At 39.9% G+C, this 26,148-nt stretch overlaps 2 protein-coding genes across 2 annotated transcripts in view; one reads left to right on the forward strand and one right to left on the reverse strand.

The window, feature by feature from the left end:
* Window positions 1-18,591, reverse strand: part of triob (trio Rho guanine nucleotide exchange factor b) — a 132,389-nt gene extending 113,798 nt beyond the window's left edge. Inside the window, 2 exon segments of the mRNA XM_042740505.1 lie at window positions 9,254-9,304; window positions 18,295-18,591. Of these exon segments, the coding sequence (XP_042596439.1) occupies window positions 9,254-9,304; window positions 18,295-18,361 (118 nt within the window). The 5' untranslated portion in view covers window positions 18,362-18,591.
* A 1,192-nt stretch (window positions 18,592-19,783) lies between these two features.
* dnah5 (dynein, axonemal, heavy chain 5) overlaps window positions 19,784-26,148 on the forward strand; it is a 140,311-nt gene continuing 133,946 nt past the window's right edge. The window contains 1 exon segment of the mRNA XM_042741875.1: window positions 19,784-20,428. Within this exon segment, the coding sequence (XP_042597809.1) occupies window positions 20,339-20,428 (90 nt within the window). The 5' untranslated portion in view covers window positions 19,784-20,338.

Below are 26,148 nucleotides of genomic sequence, written 5' to 3' on the forward strand. Positions count from 1 at the left end.
TCGTTTATTGCATGTGCTGTGAGTTTAGTGCACGTTTGGGAACGCAACGGCCACCAGTTATGCTTTATTTTCGTGGCAGATGATTACAACATTTTACTAGATTTGTAGTGAGACGTATTTTAATAAGCCTGATTTCTGTCACAATACACTGCCGCAAGGAACGAAGGAGCTGTGCATAAACAAAACTGTAATTTATTAAATCCAACACACAGGGTAAATCCACACTAGGAAGGGAAAGAAGACACATGTACACTTCTGGTAGACCCTACGAAGGAGGAACGCCCAGTCTGGAACTTAAATGCATGACTTAATGCTACATTAAAGTGATTATTACGTTTTGAATATGGATGTTTTTCATACAAAAATGCATTGATTCACCACAGGAGGCCTTTGTTCACCCCCAGAGCAGTGTGAGACACTTTTTTTTTAAGGATGGGTACTTTTTATTTTACTTCTTTTAAACTGATGCACTGCAACACCTGCTGAGTGGCATTAAACAGCTTGAAAGATCAAAGACTATTTTTAATATAACTCTGACTGGATTTGTCTTAAAGAAGAAAGTCATATACACATAGGATGCCTATGGGGGGAGTAAAACACAGCCTAATTTTCATTTTTGGGTGAACTAACCCTCTAAAAGACATCGAGGACAGGAACAGGAACATCCAAATAAGGGCACATGAGGGAGAAAATGGGTGGGGAGCACATGTGGAGACAAATACAACAAACTGTGCGTTCCAAACAGGATATATCGCCCTCTGAAGGGCACTTCGGGGTGAAAACAATCATGGCCGCCATATTGAAGGGTCATTCCAAACCAAAGTGCTCAAAATTGGCCAGTATGGCCACCTTAAAGGGCCCTTCAGAATGAAGGATTTCGAAGGGTATAACTGATGGACACTTCAGGCTCCCATGATCCTTTGCGCAGATTCTTTGCATGATGACGGCACCTCTGTGTAGGCACGTGATGATGACGCAGAAGGGCACTTCAAGAAACAGTTGTTTGGTCCCCTACACCCTTCAACCCTTTAAAGCTCTCACTCCGTAGGGTAAACTCTTTGAAGGTCTTAGGGCATAGAGATGAGCCCTTCCGAATGGAACACAAGGAAAAACAGTCCAATCCTGACATTTTCACTGAAGCTGGAGTTTTCCATAAAAGCTCTACTGCCGTTTCTATCAAAATAAAAGCTTAAAAGTGCAGTATGAATTGCTGACAGCTAAAATGCAGTCCAAATTCAAAACATCTCTTTCAAGTATAAAAATTTAAGACAGAAGTATTGTAATTTCCCTACTGTAGCATAAAGCAAATAATAATAATATACCATTTATTTTACAGTACAATTGTTTTACAATATATGGCTATTACTGTCATTGTATTATTATTAATATTATTATATTCTAATTTATTTGGCTTCCTAAAACACCAGTGTGAATGTAATTTAGACTGAGACAGTATCATAAATAAAAAAAATTGGTTGAGTCCCCTTTTTTTTTCAGATTGTAGTTTTCTTAGTTAAGAACATTGGATCTCTTAATTTTGAACTCTCAAAGTGCATTAAATAGAAGTTATGAGTTTTTTTTTTTAAGTCTTCATTTGCCTTTTCTTTTTTCTTTTTTTTTTTAAATATCGCAATAAATACCGCATCATGGAGTTCATATCGCAATATTACTGTATAGTGAGATTTTGATATTGTTACATCCCTAAACATCACACACCATATATTACCCTTTCTCTAAATACTCTATTCTAGGAACCTCAGAACTGTGTACTTATTAAATGTTTAAGTATGGACTCTCCTCTTCTCACCAGACCCTTCTATGGAGGAAGCACTAACTGTTTTTATCTGATTTAGACTCTAGTACTTCCCGTGAACTTATCCGTTTCATAACCTGTTAATGCATTCACTTCTGTTCCTTTCCAAATGTGACAGCTCTTGTCAATTCTGTCATGTTTAGACACCACTTAAATAAAGAGTTTGGTTTAAAAAAAAAAAAAAAAAAAAAGAAGAACGTCTCTAGGTTACGTATGTAACCCTAGTTCCTCGAGGGAACGAGACGCTGCGTCGAGCGCTTTGGGGAACGCGTCTAGCGTGAGCGACTCTGAATATCGTGTGAAATCAGTCCAATGGAAGAGCGTGACGTCACGGGCGGGGTGACGTAAGCGACCAGGAAGCTATAAAAGCACATGCCGCGCAGCTGGCATCAGCTTCGAGTACCAGCAAGCGCCGGCAGGGGTGCCGGGGGGTATGGCTCCGAGACACAGCGTCTCGTTCCCTCGAGGAACTAGGGTTACATACGTAACCTAGAGACGTTCCTCTTCAGGAACTCGAGCTGCGTCGAGCGCTTTGGGGAACGAGTACCAACGCTGCCAGACTCCCAAACCCCTGCCTAGTGTGTATCCGAAGAGCACAGCTTAGGACGAGAGGACGGATGCGCCTGGAGTGACCGGCATGTCTAGGCCGTAAAATTTTGCAAATGTAGAGGGCGTGGACCACCCCGCAGCGTTGCAGATGTCCAGCATGGATACACCTGCCAAAAAGGCCTTGGAGGCCGCCATACCCCCGTGTGGAGTGAGCCTTGGCTCCCAACAGCGGGGGACGACCAGAGGACTCATAGGTGGCGTTGATAGCCTCGACTATCCAACGACTAATAGACTGCTTAGAAGCAGGAGAACCCCTCTTGGGGGGACCATAGCATACAAGCAATTGGTCTGTTTTTCTCCACAGGGCAGCTCTGTGGACGTATGCGTCCAGTGCTAGAACTGGACACATACAGTTTAGCTTCTCTTGGTCGGGCTCCCGAAAGGGAGGAGGACAGAAAGCCTGCAGTACTACAGGTTGTGGTGTGACAGAGGGGACCTTAGGAACATATCCCGCTCGAGGGTATATGAACGCTTTGGTCATGCCAGGTGCAAAGTCCAGATATGTAGGGGCCACTGAGAGGGCCTGCAAATCTCCTACTCTTCTCAGAGAGGTAATAGCCAACAGAAAGGCGGTTTTGAGTGTCAGATGTCTGTCTGAAATATCTTGAATAGGCTCAAATGGAGGTCTGCACAAGGCCTCTAGCACCACAACCAAGTCCCACGGGGGAATACGGGACCGTACTGGAAGTCTCAGCCTCAGCGCACCGCGGAGGAAACATGTAACTAATGGGTGTCTTCCCAAAGACTGACCATCGAGAAGGGCGTGGTAGGCCGCAATGGCCGCCACGTAGACCTTCAATGTGGAGTGGGTCAACCCTGCAGAGAACCTGGCCTGTAGGAACTCCAGAACTGTACCAACTGGGCAGTTTAACTGGGTCTAGCTGGCGGTTTCTGCACCCTGAGGTGAAGAGTTTCCACCTCAGGGCGTACAGTTTCCTCGTTGAGGGAGCTCTGGATTGGAGTAGGGTCTCAACAACCTCGGTTGAGAGACCGGATGCTATGAACTGCGCCCCCTCAGGGGCCACACCCACAGCTTCCACAGCTCCGGGCGAGGGTGAATTATCGTGCCCTGCGCCTGTGAGAGTAGGTCTGTCCTGATCGGTATCTCCCAAGGAGAGCCGTCGAGGAGCGAGACCAGATCTGCGAACCATACTCGGCCCGGCCAGAACGGGGCTACTAACAATAGACGGACCCCGTCCCGGCGTACTCTCGCCAGAACTCCCGGGAGCAGAGCAATAGGGGGAAATGCGTACAGACGAAGCCTCGGCCAGGTCTGTACCATAGCGTCCAGTCCCAGGGGAGCTGGATGAACTAGAGAGAACCAAAGGGGACATTGTGCTGTCTCCTGAGTTGCAAAGAGGTCTACTTGAGCTCTGCCAAAAATTCTCCATATCTGCTCCACCACCTCGGGGTGAAGCTTCCATTCCCCGGGCCTCGGCCCCTGCCTCGACAGTATGTCTGCTCCCACATTCAGTTTCCCAGGAATATATACTGCTCTGAGTGAGAGGAGTTTGCCCTGGGACCACACAAGGATCTGGTGCGCCAGCTTGTACAAGGGGCGCGAACGCAGACCTCCCTGGTGGTTGATGTAAGAGACCACCGATGTGTTGTCGGTGCGCACCAACACATGGTGATCCCTTAGGTCTGGGAGGAAGTGCTTCAGTGCACGATAAACTGCTAGCATTTCTAGACAATTGATATGCCATGTCAGATGGCGACCGCTCCACAGACCGCGGGCAGGGTGGCCACTCATGACCGCACCCCAACCAGTGAGGGAAGCATCCGTCGCTAGTGTTACACGGCGACCAGGAGCTCCCAGCACTGGGCCCTGATTCAAGAACCAAGGTTTCTTCCACATGTCTAAGGCACGGAGGCAGCGCCGCGTGACCTTGATAGTTCGAAGTGGATTGCCCCTCGGGGAAAATCCCTTGGTCTTGAGCCACCACTGTAGGGGTCTCATGTACAGCAGGCCAAAAGGTATCACGTTGGACGCAGCTGCCATCAGACCCAACAATCTCTGAAATTGTTTGACAGTGAGTGACTGGCCTTCTTTGACTCTCTCGACTGAGATGAGGATCGACTCGATACGAGCAGGGGACAATCGTGCCTGCATCGTGGTCGAATCCCATACTACGCCTAGATAGGTGGTTCTCTGAACTGGAGAAAGTACACTCTTCTTGGCGTTCAGTCTCAAACCCAGCTCCCCCATATGTGCGAGAACGACATCTCGATGCCGAGCCGCAGCCTGCTCTGACTGAGCTAAAATCAACCAATCGTCGATGTAGTTGAGAATGCGGATGCCCTGCATGCGCAGGGGGACCAGAGCCGCATCTACACATTTCGTGAACGTGCGGGGTGAGAGTGCGAGGCCAAAGGGAAGTACTCGATATTGGTAAGCTTCGCCCCCGAAAGCAAACCTCAGAAACTTCCTGTGTTGTGGAAGGATGGATATGTGGAAGTATGCATCTTTGAGATCTATTGCGACAAACCAGTCCTCGGACCTGATCTGCGCTACAACATGCTTGATCGTGAGCATCTTGAACTTCAGTCTCATAACTGATCGATTTAAGACCCGCAGGTCTATGATCGGACGCAACCCCCCATCCTTCTTTGGAACTATGAAATACCAGCTGTAAAATCCGGATTCCCTGTCTTGAGGAGGGACCACCTCGATGGCCTCCTTCTCTAATAGGGCTTTCACTTCTTGTTCCATAACCAGACCCTGCTCGGGGCCGACTATCATCGGAGTAACCCCGTTGAACATCGGTGGTGCAGAGCCGAACTGAATACGGTAACCTTTCTCTACCGTGTGCAGGACCCATTGAGATACATTTGGCAGTAGTTTCCACGCTGGCAAATAATCTACTAAGGGAATCAGTCTCTCGAGACTGACCTCTGGTGTAAGAGGCCCCCGCAGGGGTGGCGAGCGTCTCAGCCCCGTTACGCGCACGGGCGGAAGATACTGAGAATGAAGCTCGCTGGGGACCGCTGCGCCCTGGAACACTGGCAGGGTTGGCAGACCGGCCCCCAGAGGGCGCTGAGGCGAGACGGCCACCGTGTAATGCGGTGTGCACCGCTCTACCCCAGCAGAGGCTGCCCTCTGACGCCCTGGCTCTCTGGCGTCAGGGCTTCTTGGCCGAGGCCTTCTTAGCATCAATGACTGCCCTCAGATCTTGTTTGGGCCTCGAAGACCTCGGCCGAGAGCGTCGCTGAGGCTCCCGTTCCCTTTGCGGGGGAGCACGAGAGGCGACGCTCTGCTTTTGAGCCTCTCGGTATGAAGAGCTAGGGTGCGGCTGGGGCATCTCCCGCCCAGATGCCCCGAGGGAGCGACGAGGGAGGAATTTATGGAACGCCGCCGCCTGTTTGCGAGCCTCCTGAAACCTGTCAACGACAGTGTTGACTGCGTCGCCGAACAGGCCAGAAGGCTGGATCGGGGCGTCCATAAGGCAGACCCTGTCCCGCTCTTTCATTTCAGACAGGGTCAGCCACAAATGCCTCTCCGCAGCCACCATAGCTGCCATGGACCGCCCAATCGCTCGGGCGGTCTCCTTGGTGGCGCGGAGGGAGAGATCAGCGGTCCTTCTGAGCTCAGGAGTGATGTCATCGGACTTGATCTCCTCTCCCTCATCAAGCTCCTTCAGCAGGTCAGCCTGGTACGCCTGTAACACCGCCATGGTGTGCAGACACGCACCAGCCTGACCTGCTGCCGCATACCCTTTGCCCACCAAAGCCGATGTTGTTCTGAGCGTCTTGGAGGGCAATGCTGGGGCCTTCAGAGACGATGCCGTACCGGGGGACAGATAGCTCGCGAGCGTCTGTTCCACCCGGGGCATCGCTCTGTAGCCGCGCTCTGTAATCCCCACTACATTGCCGTAGTAATCTGAAGAGGGGATATACAGGCGGGCTGAGAATGGCCTCTTCCACGATCTAGCGATCTCTTCATGTAGATCGGGAAAAAAAGGAAGGCCCCGGCAAGGAGGTGGCTGACTCGCCCGCAGAAAGCGTTCGTCGAGCTTGCTTTCTGCGGTTCGGTTGTTTTCTCGGCGGGCCAGTCAAGACTCAACTTGGCCACCGCACGAGTCACCACCTCCAAGAGCTCCTCATACCTAGGCGAATGGGGGTGGCGAATCCCTGTCGACAGACTCCACATCGACCTCCTCGGAGGAAGAGAGGCGGAGTGTCGATCCCTCTCCCTGGGTGGAAGGAACCGCAGAGCGTGCTTCCGACTCAAGAGATTGGGCGCCGGATCTGGCAGAAGTGGAAGGAGATAGGGACTCGCCCGTCTCCATTCCCTCTGTCAGATCCACTTGTGAACCCCACGAGTGCAGCTGCCGTTCTGCCTCGGCAGAAGCGGGGCCAGCACCGCGGGGAACGCTGGCGAAGGCTCCCTCCTCAAAGTGAGCCCTCCGGGAACGAAGCAGCCGCACCGACATCCTCTCACAATGCGGACAGTCGGCCCCCTCGAGAGCCGACTCGGCGTGCTTCGAACCCAGGCAGACCACGCACAGTCTGAAACGCGATCCGGATTCGCCTTTAGAATGTTTGGATTTCGCCTTGCACTTGGACATTGCTTGGAGCTCTACTGGACAGACAACAGTAAATAAGACTCACAAGACAAAATGACATGCACACACAGAGCGCTTGCTGAAGACGCGAAGCTGATGCCAGCTGCGCGGCATGTGCTTTTATAGCTTCCTGGTCGCTTACGTCACCCCGCCCGTGACGTCACGCTCTTCCATTGGACTGATTTCACACGATATTCAGAGTCGCTCACGCTAGACGCGTTCCCCAAAGCGCTCGACGCAGCTCGAGTTCCTGAAGAGGAACTGAAAGTTTTGGGTCCAACAAATCCTTCTCTTAGACTACATTTGAAAACAACGCTAGCTATTAGCTATATGCAAGCCCTATTTTACAGGCAACCTGCAAAATAGTCCACTTGGACTAGGTCAGCTATTTATAAATGCTGTTGAGAAGAAGATGTCTTTAGACCGTGTGACCAAGTGCGCTGGTCAGTTCTTGTTCTTTATACTTCCAGCCCTTTAATGCACATCTAGCTCAGATTAACACAAAAGTATTTTGTGTTAACCACCCTTTATACTATATTCCTTTATTTGTAAAACTAAGTGAACTACAAAGTTCTTTTTAGTAAAGCATCAACACATCATTGTATAGGACCTAACCCTGCTTGAAAACAGGGTTGGACAGAAGCCCACCAAAGTGTTTGGATGTGTATGTGTGTGTCCATCTGTCTGAAAGAGGTGTTTTAAGGTTTTGGGTACTAAAGAATCTTTGGAGCCTTAATGTTTACTCTACTGGCCACAGTAGATATGGTGGGACTGATTGGGGGTGATGAGCATGTCGAGGACTTTGGCAGACAGCACAAAGACCTCCTCTGGAGATGTCCATTGTGTGAGTGACTCCCTCCGGACCTGAGAACGTACCAGATTCCGGCACATCTCGGCATGGGTCTAATACACTTCAATCTCCAATTAGAGAAAGAGTAAACCACTGCGGGGAACAGGGCAGAGCTCACTTGCCTAAAGTCGGAAACCTAAAACTTTATTTGCTAGGTTTTGGGTTTAAAAATATTTTCTCATTTGTTATTATGAGTTTATGTTATTGCGATGTAATTAGAAACAAAATTCTTGAAGGCTTGGTTATATTAAATTTGTTCTTATTGCTGTCATGTTATTACTGTAGTTTTGAGGTTCAGTAGTCATTAGAGAGCTGATTATGAAAGACACAGCTTGAAATGAATAACAAGCTAGGGTCTCATATGAAAGGTGCCGTAGGGGACGGACGTGAGAAACAAAGAAATGTCATGCACCCCTTTTATTTTTAGACATGCTTATTGAACTGATTTAGTTCATTGCCACTCACAGAAATGTTCTGTGCACCTTGAGTAACGAGTTAAACAGCATCGCTCAAATAACCAGCATAGGGAATTCTACACAAACCTCAGCAATTTATTCTTAAATATTAGAATTTTACACTGGATTTGATGAAACTAGCCAAAAGATGTTCTTTTTAGGGTGCAAGCAAAATAAAACTAATACTATGACAAATCTAAGCAAATCTAAAGAACCAGATATTAACTGTGTCGGCTGGCTGCAGAAGATATTATCTTGGGACGAGCAAATGTTCAACTAATATTAGACATAACTGGGTCAAGTGTAGTTACTTTCAAAATACGTCCTAGAACCTCCCGACTGTCTGAAAAAAAAAAAATAAAAAATAATAATAATAATAATAATAATAATCAATTTCCTATATATAAAGGTCTGATTTTGTGCAAAGTGTTCTTTTTCAGATTTGACATATATACGCAATTTTCAGTTTATAGTGTAAATAACCCATCATCCTCATAATGATATCATCAACAAATCAGACTCAGTTCAGTTGCATTTGTACTCAATCTAAAATGCATGATTAAAGAGTAAAAACTAGATTCACCCTGCAGGAATCCAATGTAGCATGACCTAATGAAACCAAATAAAAGCATTTAGATGAATCAACAGATTAAACCAGCCAAAAGCCAAATGGGCAATCAGCTCAGTAGTGTTAATGCTCGAACAGTTCTCTTAACCGAAACAACCTCACAGATGGTATTCCATATTCTTGAATCTGGATTTCAAGACATTTAAAACTGAAACCAAACAATTGTGTGCAGCAGGCTAATATAAATGGCACATTAATTAGATTAAACATTAAAATAAAAAATAAAATAAAAAAATAACCAATGCTAATAGCTAAAAAGAGACTAATTTGAATACTGTGCAAAAATATTAATGTAGCTCAACCAAATAAATGTCAGCAATAACAGTGTCTTACCTGGGTGACTGGGTAACTCAAGCTTGGGTTCACATTTTGGAAGAGAACATTCTGAAAATACAGAGAATGACAGAAAGAGATAGGGTTTAGATAAAGTGCAGTACACTCTCAATCAGTTATTAGAGATGAAGGGGATTCCTGACACTTTGAAGTGAAGTTTTAATTTGGAATGAGCGTTTTACATCATGAAACATACAGTATGGCCTAACGTAGATCTCAGAACTAAAGAACGATTCACATTATGTAAATGTGACAGAGGAAGAGTAATGATGAGTAGTTATAAAACCATAAAGCATAGCTAAATTTAACACTCAAAGTTTGCTTTAAATCTATTTTGATTGGAATAATCTGACTGAAACTGTCTGAAATATAAAGTCATATAAAGTACAAGTATCTACATCTACAACACAGTGGATGCTTTCAGGATAGCAAGGATCACCGAGATATTTTTGTTATGCAGTATATTGTCATTTCCTCATCATGACTAAAACATTAAACAAGCTGTAAAGATCAGATTATCAGATTACATTTAGAATAAGGGTATATTTGAAATAATAATTATTTTTGGCTTGAGCAAAATTTTGCCATGTCCTAAAGCAATAGCTTCTAAAATAAAAAATAAATAAATAAAATAAAATACAATTTTTATTTTAAGTGGTAATCATTTATAGACTACTCATGTCCTCATCGCATTCGACTCTATTACTCTGTTACATCACTTTACCAAACAATAACATCATTTTTCAAGAAGCTTGAACATTTTTGGTGGAGGAAAAACAGTGCAAGCATGGAAAAGTAGCAATTTGACGAATTCTATGATGTATTTCTTGTTTTAGTTTGTTTGCATAGAAAACATTCCATCATGTCTGATAATTTTACAGAGATCCATATGATAACACCAAATTTTCAAAAGATGTTTAAAACTTCAAGTTCACCTTCAGGCTAACTTTAGCTCTGCATTTCAATCCTGTTATCATCCTTTATTGGAATTTTGTAAATAAGCTGATAATTAGGTTTGCTTGAACACCTTAAAATTTAGTTAAGCATTCACAAATAAATGGGGTTTAACCATTGCAAGTGTTTTTCCAGATAAAACACTCCAGCATGTGTGTGCTTCAGCCTGTGGCTTGCTTTTAGAATGCCCTCTGGTCTATTGAGTATCCCGCTGAGACTGTGTGATATGATCTTATTTTAAAAGATTCGACCCTCAATACAGCTAAGCCAAAATCCTCCCTTATTACACACTGAAGACTGACGCTCACTGATAAGACCTCAGTCACTCGCTGCCCTTCCTCACTGACACAGCATCAGAACTCTTGGCCTTTAACCTAACCTCAATATTACATGGCAAATGTCAGTGCTGATCTGGGAGCATCTGCTGGAAAATGTACAAGCTCTTGATCAGATAAGGGTTATATGGCAGTGCCAAGGTCCAGTGGTCTCTTATCGAAAGTAAAGACCCCATGGCAGGAATGATTGATTTATTTCAACAGGTTTTTAGGTGAATGCACCTGCGGCAGTAGCTTTTACTGTATCTTGTGCAAACACACACAATGTTACACAACACATTTTCAGGCATCAGTTAATTTGATGTAAAAAGAATAGTGAATTTAAAAATGACAATTCTGTCATATAATTGACTAATTTATATGTAACTGATGTAAATCTTTGCATCTTCATGTGCCATGTTTGCATGTGCAAGTGCAAATACAAAGACTTGGAATAAAGCACATTTGTACTATAAGAATTATAGAATATTTTTATGGTATTTTTGTTCAGCTCCTTTTATGTTCTATGGATGAAAGAATATCAGATTTGAAATGACATGAGTGATGTGAGTTCTCACAATAGAAAATCAAAATTATTGATACAAAATATAAATGTGTAAACATGGAGGAAAACTTTTACTTTTCCTGTTAATTCATATTGTTACACAAACAGTATTTTACAGTAAAATAACACTTACTATAAAGCTAAACCATTAACTTTACTTTAGCGTAAATAGATACATTATATGGAAGTTTGTTTCCGCCATGAATAAAAAATTAAAAAAGTAATTGCAACTTTTTCTGTCACAATTCTGCCTTTTTTCCCTCACAATTGCAAGTTTACATCTTGGAATTCTGCCTTTTTTTTTTCAGAACTGCGAGTCAGGATATAAACTCACAATACTGAGAAAAAAAGCCAAAATGATGAGTTTATATCTCATAATTCTTACTTTACAATTTGCAACTGAGTTAATATCATGCAATTCTGAGAAAAGAGTCAGAATTGTGAGATACAAAGTCACAATTACCTTTTTTATTCAGTGGCAGAAACAGACTTCCATAATATTATAATTATCAGTTATTATTAATACTTGTTATACCTGAAACATTGTCACAGTATTTTTACAGTGAATATCTGGCAATTATATCTGCTATTTAATCTTCATTAAAGGTTCATTGAATATTTTCACTGGCCCACACAGCACAAATGTTTGAATGACTGTGGTTTTGACTTTTGAAAGAAATCGGGAAACTGTTTAACATCTGCGTGTGCATCACTTCCTCTCCTGGGCAGCCCATTGGCTTCATCTGCCTTCATTTTCAACTTTGAGATAAACACATCCATAATATCCTCCCCTCAAACATCTGTTCCTCATTGTAAAAACAATGTACTGTAAACCCCTTCAAGACTTGGAGAGAGAGATGTATCCTGAAATAATCTTCTTCCAATTATAGAAGATGACATAGCAGCATTGTCTATTCATGGACCATAATGCTGTTCTGCATTTACATTCTATCACAGCCGACACTGACATGAAGAGCAAATGAAGAGATTTTAACCCTTCAAGTACAACTTTGGACAATAACAAGATTGTATTCGTTGAAGTACCTTGGAGTATCATGTAAAAACCACAATATGTCAGTGATAATCTGATACCATGGTATTGTCACAGTGCATTTTTTGTAAAGGATGATTACATGAATGGTACCTGGTAACTAAGCTTACTGCTATTTAATGCCTTGCTTTTCTTTATCTTAAAAGTTATTTTCCTGGTCGAATCAATTCTGCATCTGCAGCGACCACATTACAACACTAGCCTGCAGTAGGGTCAAATAATATTTGGTCATTCAGGGCTTCATTATATTACATAATGCAATGCTTTCTACTTCACAAGCCGTAATGGCTATGGTAAACCTCACGGGCTACCGTAAACAAGCTTGCAATTCAGTTTAAATAAGTTGGACTCTGGGCTCTGGTTTAGGATACTTGGGTATTCATCATTTTCATGTGATGTCACACTCATATAGGAACGCCCACCTGGAGGGCAAAACAAGGATTTCCTTGCCCACCAATTATTTCTACCAGGTTTTTACTAGATAGGCTACTAATGTATTATGACAGTAATTTTAAAAGACCAAATTCAGTATACACATTACTGATAATGCAGTCTGACAAGCAAATGTGCCCAGAATATGAACGCAATGCACTAAATTGCACCTGAAGTGTTCTCCATAGAAAACCATTATAAAATGTAGCTAAGTGCTTTAAGACAGTGACAATGTGCTACTTTTGCATTGTTTTTCTATGTAAACATGCTGGACATACGTTACTCATGTTTTTTGCAGTGACTCGCACAAGTTTTTTTTAAGATGCCGTGTCAAGTTAAAATAATTTCAACTATTACATACAGTGCAGCTCATCAATGTCAAAAGAGTGGACCAATCAGAAGACCCCGGAGGTGGGGCATGCATTGCATGCTTTTGTTTACAATAGCATGTTGGCATGGCAACTGTTTTATTTGATGGCAACATGGAAGAGAAAGCATTCTGCACTGTGTCTTGTGTTGTAGATGCAAAAACATGTTCTGTGTGAACAGGCTTTAAGGATGTTTTGCCCTTCAAGTCTCCTGCCAATCACATGACTGAAAACTATGAATTTTTGACATGGGAAAACATTCTGTTAAACCGCTATTGACTCAACAAGTAGTGTGCCTTTGGGGCGGAACTATCTGTTTTTCCAACCACTGTTAGATGAGGGAAGGTATCTGGAAACTTACTTGAAAACAATAATTTTTACAATTTTGCCACAAGTGGAAACGAAATCACACACTTTGGCTTTACAGATCTTAAAGTACCTTCTGAGAAAATTTATAGGGGAGTGATTACATTAGTCAAGCAGCTACGATCCTTAACATTTAGCACTACCCACAATCCAACATAAAGTTCCATACAAGGGGAAAATTTGATCTCATTTTTTCATATCATGTGATGGTCAGATGTGTAATTGTCTCAAATAGCATGTTTCTTTCCAATGTAATTATGCTTTATAGTTGATCAAAGTGAGGCAATGTTAGGAAATATCCCAAGCCACAATCCTCCCTTCACTTTTAGCTAACCTCTAATTACACATAAAAAGACGTAAGTTGAGAATGATTTTAGCAATGACAGATCTCTTCAAGTCAAACACCGCCAGTACAGGAAATGAGCAATTTCATTAAGCTGCATTTGGTAAATGGCACAATTATTAAGAAAACTATAAATTGTATATGGCAATCATTTCAGCAAGTCAAAAAGTCACTTCAGTATCAGAGGAAGTGAAACAATATCTTAAGGTCTGGCATCCGTTGACTTAAGAACATCCTTCCCTTTCCAGGATGAGGCCACAACGGCTTTTCACACCTCATTTGAATCCTTAATTTTAAAAAAAGACTGTTAAATGATTTCAAATTTGGAAAGTTGTTGCAACAACCCCTTGAGATGTTTTGCATAAAAGGCACAGAGCCACCACAACAGAGAATCGAGGATCCGGAAGTCACGATGTCTCTATATCGCAACAGACTTCAAAGGAGGTTTGGCTGCGCCAATTACAAGACAGAACAGCAAAGAGTTGAAAAGAGTAACTCAGCTCAGACGGGAACATTTTCTATGGAAGTGGTTTGCTGCTGATAGACTCTGAAGGAGGGCTCAGGTTTTGTGTGATCCAGCCTTCAGCTGTTCTGCCACATTGTGAAGTGGGCTGAATATGTCATGACAACCTCAATCATCCATCCACAAGTGTGTGAATAAGTGGTGCTGTCATGTATAAAGAGCTGTGTCTTCAAGACAGAAGATGGTTCACAATCTAACGCAATACTTGCTATTTATGTACCGTCTCAAGTTGCATGGTATACACACTGATGGAAATAGATACGATTGCCATGCGAATTTATACATAGAGTGAAATTTGTAGCAGATCTTTATAAATGTATTTTCAATCAAAAAATTCTAATTTTCTAGAACTTATGAAATGCAGAATGGCCATGTTTAAGAATGGTACACATACTTGTGTAAATTTCCAAGCCATAGCTTGTTCCAAGCATTTTGTTTGCATTAGAAAAGTCATGAGTATGTTAATGTCAGCAAGCTTATAAGAAACATGATAAAGAATATGATTATTGGGAACATGACCACAAAATGATTTAGTAACAATACAGTTGTTACTGATTTATTACTGATAATCTAATAATACAGACAGAAATAATCTGGATCAGGGTCTTCAAACTAAGGTTGTCAAGCCTTTTAGACCTTGGTGGACAGATTTGATGGAACAGGTTATATGCATTTATGCTTTGGTTTGAATGAAAACAGCGCATCGGCGCAGTGCTGCTGGCACAGTAGAGTTTCGCCACCTGCGTACTGCTCAGAATTGCCAAAATGGCGCTACTGATTTGCAGAGACACAGAGGAGAGGAATTATTGAATAAAGTCATTACTTTTGTTTTCTTCATGTACAAAAAGTATTCTCGTCGCTTCATAACGTTACGGTTGAATCACTGATGGCAGATGGAGTATTCTGACGATGCTTTTCATACTTTCCTGGACCTTGACACTGTTATTTATTTGGCAGTCTATGGGACAGTCACAAGCCTGCCTGTTTTCATCCAAAATATCTTAAATTGTGTTCCGAAGATGAACGAAGCATTTATGGGTTTGGAACGACATGGGGGTAAGTGAATAATGACAAAATTTTTTATTTTGCAATGGAGTATCCCTTTAAAATAATTGTTTTTGTTGCAAAGAGTCATATACTTACATATTTTTTCTTAATTTTATTCACATTGGACTGCACTCATTCAGTTTGTTTCTTGTTTTTCCCTACAAAACAGGATAAACCAGTGCCACCAATATTCTGAAACATCTGTCACACACTCCACTTAAGGATGCCTCTAACTGCCTGAACAGACCACCATCACTATTCCGTGCTGGTTTTACAAACACTGAGCCATTTTCTTTGCTCAGCATCCAAAGGTACTTCAGAATGCAGGCCAAGGTTGGTGTGCAAGATCTGCAACAGTTCTCAAAACCGAACAAAAGCTCTTGGGGTGGGCGTCTTGCCCCAGAGAGACTCCATTCAATGCTCAGTGACTAAGTAGGGCACTGATGAGACATCCAATGTTCTGGAAACACAAAATGTGTTTAACGCAAAGACAGCCAGAGAGAAAGCTTGTCGGTGCCAAAACCTGAGTGTTGAGCAGGGATGGGGCAATTAACAGACCAACTGGAGGAGTCAGAGAGAGAAGCCTTCATTCTGAAACACTGTTCTAGGATGCTGCAGTGCTTTAAAATAAACCCCTGGAAAGACTTCGCTCTAATGGGAAGTGTGAATCTTATGACACCTTGTTTCTTGACATTCAGAACATAACATAACATGAGCAAACCAACAACTTACATGCTGTTTAAGTAAACAAATATCAGATTTCCTTTAGTTACATGAATCATTTAACCAAACTCTGCATTGCAAGCATGTTAATCAACTTATTATTTTGACAATAATGTGTTAAATGCTGGGTTAATTTCAACAGACTGGCACAAAAAGGGGCAACCACCTACACCTAATTTGCTATACAGTATATTGGTTTGAACCTCATCCAAGTTTATAAGCAAACTTTTTTTATTATTATTATTGTTTTGGGCTATTAATTGGCATAGATATCAACATTTGGAAGTATTCTAAAATGAACAGATTTTTTTGCTTCATTCTAATCTGACCAAATTTCAAATGAGGCCCAAATAAGTATTATTCAAACTTGTAACCTGATTTCATGTAACTTTAAACTAGTTATCAATCCATCCTTTTTCCAAACAGCTGGGAGCCATAGACAGGGAAACAAGCAAGCATTAGGCCTTTGTAGCACCTTATTTGCTGTCATATCTTGCTTCATTACTGCTCACAATAAAGTTGAATGAACAACATGCAACACAAAGCATATGCATCATCACTAGCAAGCACTGGCTGAAGCAGAGAGAGAACAGAAATCATGATATTGTGACACTCCTGCTGTCACTCAGGGTGTCCATGGCCCATTACAGAGTCCCTTCTTGGATGCACCTGGTACTGCAGAGACAGCTGACATAAATCACAGCAACAGCTGACTGCAGCAACCCAAACAGTAGATTGCCAATGTGGTACATAAAGAAGCAGAATGAGCTCAAAACTCACACCAGAATGTCTGTGAATGTAGGGTAATAGTGTATTAACGTGAATGAACACAGATGGCTGGTGATGTATGACATCATTGAGATGCATGATGACACCACTGACATGGCAGCACCATTAAAAATCCATAACTGCCTGAGCCAAGCTTTATGACGTCACCTCTCTGTGAACTCAAACATCACGCTTATAAACAATGACGTATGACATCAGGTTTTAAGAAAAAAGCTGCTAGACTGTGTACTGACTTGTTTCATGACTCTGTTTGCGCACATTCAAAAGCAACGTCATATTCCAAATAAATGATGTCATGTAAAAGCATTCAAAGTGATTGACCTATATATCTTAACCTGCCAACTATACCCTTACGCAAAGAAAATATATTTCCTAATATATAAATGATCAATATATTAAATGACACAATGGTATATTAGAAATTATACAGAATAATATATTGTGTAAATATATTACAATATATTGAATAAAACATAAGGAATCGCCACTTTTCATATATTGAAAAGTATGTGACAATATATTAACTTATATATCACAATATATGTCATTTTATATTCCGTAATACACTTTATAATATATAGATGTACATGTGATAAGATATGGAACTGCATGTGTAAATATATACTGAACATATATTCATGCAGTATATACACACATGAAAACATATATTTCTTATATTTAGCAGTCATTTATGATATACATGTTTCATATTTTAAAATATAGCTAGCTTACAATAGCAAAAGCACACCTGCTCATAATAAACCACTTAGTGAACAGACTATCACTGTGCTGAACAGTGAAATACAATTACTTTTTAAATAAAGTAACACAAAGTAACATAATTTAACAGTGTTTGTCCAATCATCTTCCTGACCACAGACTCTACTCTTCTGCACAATGGTAACCCCACAAACTTATACATACCAGAAACACTTTTACTTTTCAAAATAATACAACATTAAACACTAACAGATATCCCCTATATTAATATTGGGCAAAAACACATGAAATAACACTTACTTTTAACAATTTTAGTCTCCTTTAACAGTCAGAAGCAATAAGCATGCTAGGAACTAGAAATCTCCTGGAACTCATTCCGTGAATGTGTGTATACAGTATATGTGTGTACATACATTCATATTTATATGGAAAAATCTATGTGCAATACCTACATACTCAATAAAGGATCAAACAACGAATATTTATTTTTTGCCTTAATTTCTAAATATATTGTGTATCGATATAGACTATTGTCGATGCATATATTGCTGTATATTGAAAAATATAAGCACTAGTTTCCAATATATGGAAAAGTATTAGCTATGTAATATATCGCATTATATTTTGCAGTACCATATAGTTTTGTTTCGTAAGGGTATATGGCCATAAAATCAAGTCTGCAGATACAGAGCAATCATCATCAACATCTCAGAGGGGGGAAATATGTTCGGATCTATGGTCCGACCAGTTCGGTCACGCATCACTGACGTGAACCAGGATCCGGATCAGCGGGTTCATCATCACGAAAACACCGAACCGCGCGCCCCTCTCTTCTTCTCCACTTACCGGATTTAAAAAACGCCGCTATGTCGGCCGCCTCCTTAGATGTGTCCTCTCCCTCCCCTGAACTCATCCTCGGATCAGCGATTCTCCAAACAAACGGGTCAATGTCGATTTTCCGAGATCAAGTGACTGATCAGGAATAAATCCTCTTCATTGGAAAGCAAAGAGTGGCTTGCGGGGATTCGTTCCTGTTCTCGCTGAGCGCGGACCCTCCATCTTGGCTTTAGCTCGCTGGAGAGGTGTCGGTACCGATCGGCGGCGCTCCTGAGTTTCAGCTGGTAGAGAGGAGGAGAAGGATGAAGGGAGGGAGAGGGGAGGTCTTCTTCAAGAAGGGGGTCTCCAGGAATCCCCTATACCCTACACACACACCCACAGGTCACCTCAGCAATATCAGAAGGCTGTAGCCCAAAATGACAAAACATCTAGAAGCACATTTAGGATGCTTTATTTACCCTACAAGATTTGATTCAATAAAATTAAATAGGCTACTAAATATTTTCAAGGCAGCTTGAATAGCCTACATGTGAGTGAACTTTTATTTAAAAAATAAAAGAAAATAAAAAGGTAAACATTTTCACAGATATGAATCTTATGCATATAAGTTTTGCTAAGTAATTTTCATAAAAGGTCGATATAGGTGAGTTTGGCAGTCGTGGGGCTCTCATGGGTTAGGCCTAAACATACTGATCAATAAAATAATATATTTTATTACAAATTTGCTTCACTGCAATTGACTGAATTACAGTCAAAATCAGCAGTCACAACAGATACTTTTTTGTTATTTCAGTTCTGAAAGAGCAAAAATACATTTATAAATTATGGTTTGCTGATATATTTCTTTTTATTTCAGAAATTATCATTATTATCAAATTATCAGATTATCAAATTTCTGTATGTGGCTTTTTAAGAACTGATTATCAACATCATTAAATGTTTACTGAACCCATACGTTGTGTGTATTTGTGACCTTGTCTGTGAAAACTCAGCTAAAGTCTTTTTTTTGGTGATTTACTGTTTCCTATATAAAATCATCCTTCATAAGGTAAAGAACATTCTGTGAAAATCTAACACTGATATATTTATTACCACGCAAGACCATGTCAAAGATGGAAATCATAGTGAAATTAATGGTTGAGATCGAACTTTGATGCTTGTTATGTCATAATTAGATTTCGAGACTTTAGCCTGGATTTCACAGAGAGGGTCACATTTAATGCATAATTTACGTGCAAATACAATTAAATACATCTGTCTGCATAATATTCACCATTGTCATCATCCTAAAAAAGGTATTTCGGTAATCACAGACAACTTTTCACAATAAATAAATAAATAAACAATAAACAAAAAAACAAAAACCAAAAAACTTTAATTACTAATGCCTACCCTTAATATGCCTACCCTTTAGACATATTTAACCTATGAAAACAAATAAACCTAACTACATAATAAAACAAAAAAAAATACAACACAAAAACATCGAACACGACTTCGGGACAGACGCTTCACAATCAAAGAAACCGCACTACTTTAGTAGTTAATGGTAACTACATTTCTAAAACAGGAGTTATTTTTACTCTAAATCTGATGACCTGCGTTTGAGTAAAATAAATCTGCTGCCTTTAGATGATTCCCCTCCCACATTCCTGAACATAACGTTGTTAACATTACAGAAATGTAACGTAGTCCATAAACTTTAGAAACCGTTCGTGCAGCTTATGGTTGTTTAAATAGCAAAAAGGCGTGTATTTATGAGTTCCATTTGCTTGATGAGTGAAATGGAAGTGAGACCTTTGTTCTCTGGTCTTACTGCACCGGGGCACTTTCATTTTACCCCCAAAACATTACCCCGACGGCGGCATCTCCGTGGCATCTGCCAACAGCAATTTATAGTGGAGAAAGTAAAGTGATGTCTGGGAGGCTGTTCACAGCATGGGCAACACTAAAGTCCTTCTGGACGCCGATGAGACAGCGTGGAAAATTTGAGTTTAGCTTTAAGATGAGATTTACATACCTATAAACTTCTTAAAAGGTCAGTGGGAAGATCATGGCTTTGAGTTACCGGTCAGTGAAGTCGAACATCATGTCCAGAGGATCTCATCAGCCCTCTGCCCCAGAGGACAACATTAAGGAGATGCCGAACAATTTTATGTTGTTGATGTTGTTGTTATTTAAAATAGCAGTAACTGTAAAGTGATCATAACTCATTGCATCTTTCTTATAATAATAGACTAATAATGATATCAAGTGCAAACAAACTAGAAAAAACCCTGTTACGGCATTTGGAAGTATCTTTCAGAATCCAATTATATCATTGATTTTGTTTATTTATTTATGTATTTATTTTTTCAGATGTTTTTTAAACACTAGATGGCGGCAAAACTCTGTAGCAAAATTTCGAATCAACTAGAATAGAATCTTTACTTGCTATTGTTACTAGTCTGGTGGAAAATGTAGGTACTGCTTTAGGACACACATAATACAGGGTGTGAATGTGCAAGTACTGTGTGTAATGTACATGCAATGTGATATTAACAAAATAACAGGCTACATTGCACAATATACAATACTGTCCTTCACACCGTCATTTAGCAGAAATTAAACTGTATACCATGATATGCAATACAGTTTTGTTTTGTTGCATTACAGTTAAAAAAAAAAAAAACTTTTCTATCGTAATAGGGTGGAATTCCCATTTGTGTTTCATATCAACATGTTAAAAACTCAAAATTTTCTCAGATATTCCACCTGAAATTGCAGAAGGAAATACACAAATGAGACAACTGACACATTACAGACCTGTACAATTCATGTGGATAGCATATAGCTCATATAATCTGGTTTTGGAAGAATACATATTCATACTTTATATAACAAATATATGGATACACCCTACTGCAACAAAGCTAGAAGGTGAATTATCAGGAATGTCATAATGATTACTAAGAGCTGTCACATTCTTATGCCAATTTGCAACTGTTTTATGTTTTGGCGAATTTGTTGGGAATTTGTATCTCATTTATGCATTTTCACATTATTTACTTATGCATTTAGCAGATGCTTTTATGAAAAGCGACTTACAGTGCATTCAGGCTATACAATTTTTTTTTTTTTTTTTTTTACCAGTATGTGTGTTCCCTGGGACTTGAACCCATGACCTTTTACACTGCTAACACAATGCTAATTAATAATTAGTAGTGTTCATATTGAATTATCTAACTGTGACATGGCTGAGGTTCTATTACTGTCTACGGGAAGAGACAAGTGTATATCCTATGGTGGCCTGAATATAATTTCTTCTGCCAACTAATGGTGTAGAAAATGAAGAAAACCAAGAACAGCTCAGTCAGCAATTTTTACATATTCAGGATATAGATCTGCAGATCCATATATCGCAATTAATGAATGCTTAAGAATCAGCCCCAAATCATTTTGGGATTGCTGGTATGGAAGTTTTGTATGCAGCAAGCAAGTTCTCCTTTTTAAATGACAAATCACCTTTGATTGCTTACAGTTGTGCAATTAGAGGTATCTTAGAAATAATCGATTCGATGTAAATGTTCTTTACCTTGGCTCTTGTTTGTGCTGATGGAAAGCATTATTGGATTTTGCACAAAAGTTTTTTCTTTTAGAGAATGTCCAAGAGTGCCCGTTAATGAGATGTAGAGCCTGACTCAGTACTTGTGGATAACAAGTGGACTGAACTCTGCCTGTGTGTGCAAGTAAAAGTGTATGTGATGGGGTTCATATGTATGTTCTCCACTTGAAAAGCCAATTTGGAGATCCTCTGCATAATTCAGCAGGGAGGATCTTGTTATACAAGCCCGTTGTAATAGGAAGATCCTGTTAAAAAATCAGTCATAGCCACAGTGAAATATTGATGATCTTACTGTTTTAAATGCAAACCTTCAGAATCATTTTCCTGGTATCCATGGGGGCACACAGTCCTCTGTGATCATGAAGAGATAGTACCATATGGGTTTGATGGCTTTTAATTGGTCATTGTATGTGGAAAGACAGGCACTGGATTCAGAGAGCAATGAATAATAACAGGCTTACTGTTCTCAGAAATCTTTTGAATGCCCATTGAGAGAGATTCAAGGACTTTTTCTCTGTACTGCACATTCGATGTATAATCAACCTTTAATGACTGTAAAGAAGAACATAGATCTGAAATTTTTCTGTACAATCAAATTTAAGGGCAAAGAACAAAGAATCAAGCCATATCTAGCAACCAGAATATCACTGGCTTTGTCAATGTGCAGTGGGCATCCAGTTTTATTAGCCAAATCTGATTTTGTCAGGTCAGAATGGTTATGCAAGAACGTCCACATTGATTGCCAGCTTACGCAGGTTTACCATGCTGGTGATAGATGATTGATTCACTTGTATTATTATTATTATTTTTATTTATTTTTTCAAATCTGAAAACTACATTAATAATAATAATAATAATAATAATAATAATAATAATAATAATAATAATATAACTGCAGATAGCATAATATTAATGAAAAAAGGCCACTTAATTGTACTCAAAGAGAGATGATTTCATTGCCCCAAATGTTACTGTACGTTTAAGAAAATTAGTTTTAGCATTAGGGAGTAGAAATCTACCCTCTGTTGCTCATCTAGTAGCATATTCATGTGACTGAACGTTGGCTTGTAATTGATCACACTCATGCAATGGAGTTTTAAAATGTAAAACCTTCCATGTTGATAACAGTATTGCAGCAATCATCCTATCTTCCACTCTTAGCCATTTAAGATCAAAGTGCCTACTATTAATATTTGTACCACACAGACACTGGAGGATTAATCTCGCTGCTTTATTTTGTACCAACTGGAGTTTCCTCAAATCCTTTTTTGTAGCCTTGACTCATATTATCTGACTATAGTACAGCTGTGAGAAGAAGATAGTGTTCAATATTATTTTCATTATATCAAACATAAAATATTGTCTACATCTCCTTACTACAGCTAACACCCTTCCCATTCTCTTCACTGTGCTCCCAATATACTTTGACCATGAAAATTTATTATCCAGGATGATACCCAATAGTTTTGCTTCCTTAACTTGCTGAATAAGTGTTTATATATATATATATATATATATATATATATATATATCTATCTATATATATATATCTATATATATATATATATATATATTTCAGCTCCGGTTTAGACCATAGAGAATAATTAGACCCAAATACTTTACTCTTTGTTTTAGATGAATTTATCAACTTATCCACATTTCTACTCTCCAAGATATAAATCATTAATCATTCCAGATATAAATCATTTATAAAAATGGAATACAAAAGTGGTCCTAAACAGCTCCCTTGTGGAACTCCACATTCAATTCCCCTTCTATGCAAATAAGTTATGTATAAAAAACAACAACGAGGTTTTCAGTCCTGCTTAAGCCATGGAAATTTGAGGGTTGACTATTTTTGACCTGGGCCTATAAACAGCCACCTAATAACCAACAGCACTTCCTAACAATTTATAATCAACCACCCAAAACACCCTAGTAATGGCATAGAAACATAGAATATGACAATGCAATGGTATCACCTATTCATTTGCAGATTGTTTCAAAGTAGCTTCACATAATTACAGTTGTCAATTACATAAATCCTAACTATTTCTTGTAGTTTCTATCTGATTATAATACAGTTAATTCACATTCATTACCCTGTGGGTTAGTTCAACAAGCTGTGAATGGTCATGTGTTATTGGGGCATCCCATTATGTAGATGCTCCTTCACAATATGAATGAATAGCTGACTTGTATTGTCATTGTCTGACTAATGAATAAACTGTTAGATTGTGAGGAAGTGTAAATATTTCCTCTCATGCTTCAGAGGGCTGGCGTTCTGTCTGTAACTGTAGACTTAACAATGGTCCATTAAGCCTCATAGATGATATAACAAAATTACAAAAAACCCAAAAAAAAACCTACAATTGTTTAAAAAGCAGCATTAAAATTCAATGGAAAATGTTTGGAAAATGTGGAAGTGCATGCTTAAGCCCAGTACTATGATTGTTCAGGTTACAGTGTCTATGGATCCTCTACAGCATTAAAATTCAATGGAAAATGTTTGGAAAATGTGGAAGTGCATGCTTAATGGATCCTCTAGTGTTCACATGCAAGTAACAAGTAGATTTTTTTTTTTTAAAGTGAAGTGACGTGTGACAGCCCATACTCGGAATTTGTGCTCTGCATTTAACCCTTCCAAGTGCACACATACAGTAGTGAACACACACCCGGAGCAGTGGGCAGCCATTGGGGGTTCGGTGCCTTGCTCAAGGGTTTCACCTCAGTCATGGTATTAAAGGTGGAAGAGAGCACTGGTTATTCACTCCCCCCACCAACAATTCCTGCTGGACCTGAGCCTTTGAACCCGCAACCTTCGGGTTACAAGTCTGACTCTCTAACCATTAAGCTACGACTGCCCCAAGATAGGTATAGTTTTAATAATTGTTATAACTGGTCTTCCATTGTGGCACTTCATGATCACAAAATTCCAGAGGCGTTACATCCAGAATTCACAAACTCTCAAAAGAGGTGAAATGATTCAGATTATGATGTATTTGCTCTGAAATCACTTGAACATGAGTAGCGCGCTGCTCTGTGTTGGCATGGTCATATTTGTTAGGAGATTGATGCTCTCTGTTCATCTGGAAAATCTTCCTCCGCTAAGGTTATCTTTTTATTTTTTCTTGTGTGTTGTGTTGCTAAGTGACGCCTGGAGTTCAGGCCTAATCATTTATTTCCAGTTGTTTTGGCAGTCATGGTTGAGGAAACACTGATCTGTCATTCTTACACTAAATGATCACTCCCATTAGCTACACAGGTCAATTTCTATGTATGCTTCTGCTTGCCCAGGCTTGTTAGCCCCTGTTTGCTGTGGCATTTGACCCTACACTGGACTATAAATCTTCACCCTTTTCCCCTACTGTCATCCAGATGGCTTCACTTGACTTCAGAGTCTGTTACCTGTGTCAAACATGTTTCTTTGGCAGTCATTTATCTCACAGTTTTCACCAAAGCAACAGCACATTTTAGAGGAAGAGACCCCTTGTAACCCCTTGTGAATAATTTCAATCAGTTATAATACATTGTAATACTTATCTATTATATTATAATGCATTAAAACACATGACAGACTTTCAAGTATTGTAATGTATTTTACCTTAGGTTAAAAATATTTCTGAAAAAATATAATGCATTACAAACATACATTTATGAATACCTTTATAATGCATTATTAAACAAGTAAAAGTGTTACTATTAATTGTTTTGTTCAAGGTATAATGGTGATTTTGTGGGTTTAAAACTGTCTTTTTGGTGACCAGCAAATATCTTTAAACTGATAGTTTACAATAAATAAATAAATAAATAGATAAATAAAAAAATAAAATAAAAATTCTGTCATCATTTAATAACCGTAATCTTGTTCATATGCCCATTACAGTGGATGGACAAAAATTGCATATTAAAAAGTGAATATAAAAAAATTTGTTCCAAAGAATGAAAGTCTTACTGTATATAAAAAAACTGTAATCAGGCAGAGGTTCAGTACAAACAAATAAGTTATTTTTATATTAGGAGATACCAACTGTGGTGGCTTCGTGGAAATGAATGAGTAGTGCCATAAACTGACTACTAATTGTTGCAAAAGTTATCCTATAAAACAGCATTTTTTTTTTCATCATACTGAAGTCTCTCCTCCATTAACATAAACTGCAAAAATCCTCTTGTCTCATCGCCAAGCGAATGCTGCATTACTGATTGACTGATTTTTTTGGCTAACTTTGGAGGCTTGCCTTACAGGGGCTCTGCCTATA

The sequence above is a fragment of the Cyprinus carpio genome, chromosome B16 (genome assembly GCF_018340385.1).
Source record: "Cyprinus carpio isolate SPL01 chromosome B16, ASM1834038v1, whole genome shotgun sequence".
Lineage (NCBI taxonomy): Eukaryota > Metazoa > Chordata > Actinopteri > Cypriniformes > Cyprinidae > Cyprinus > Cyprinus carpio.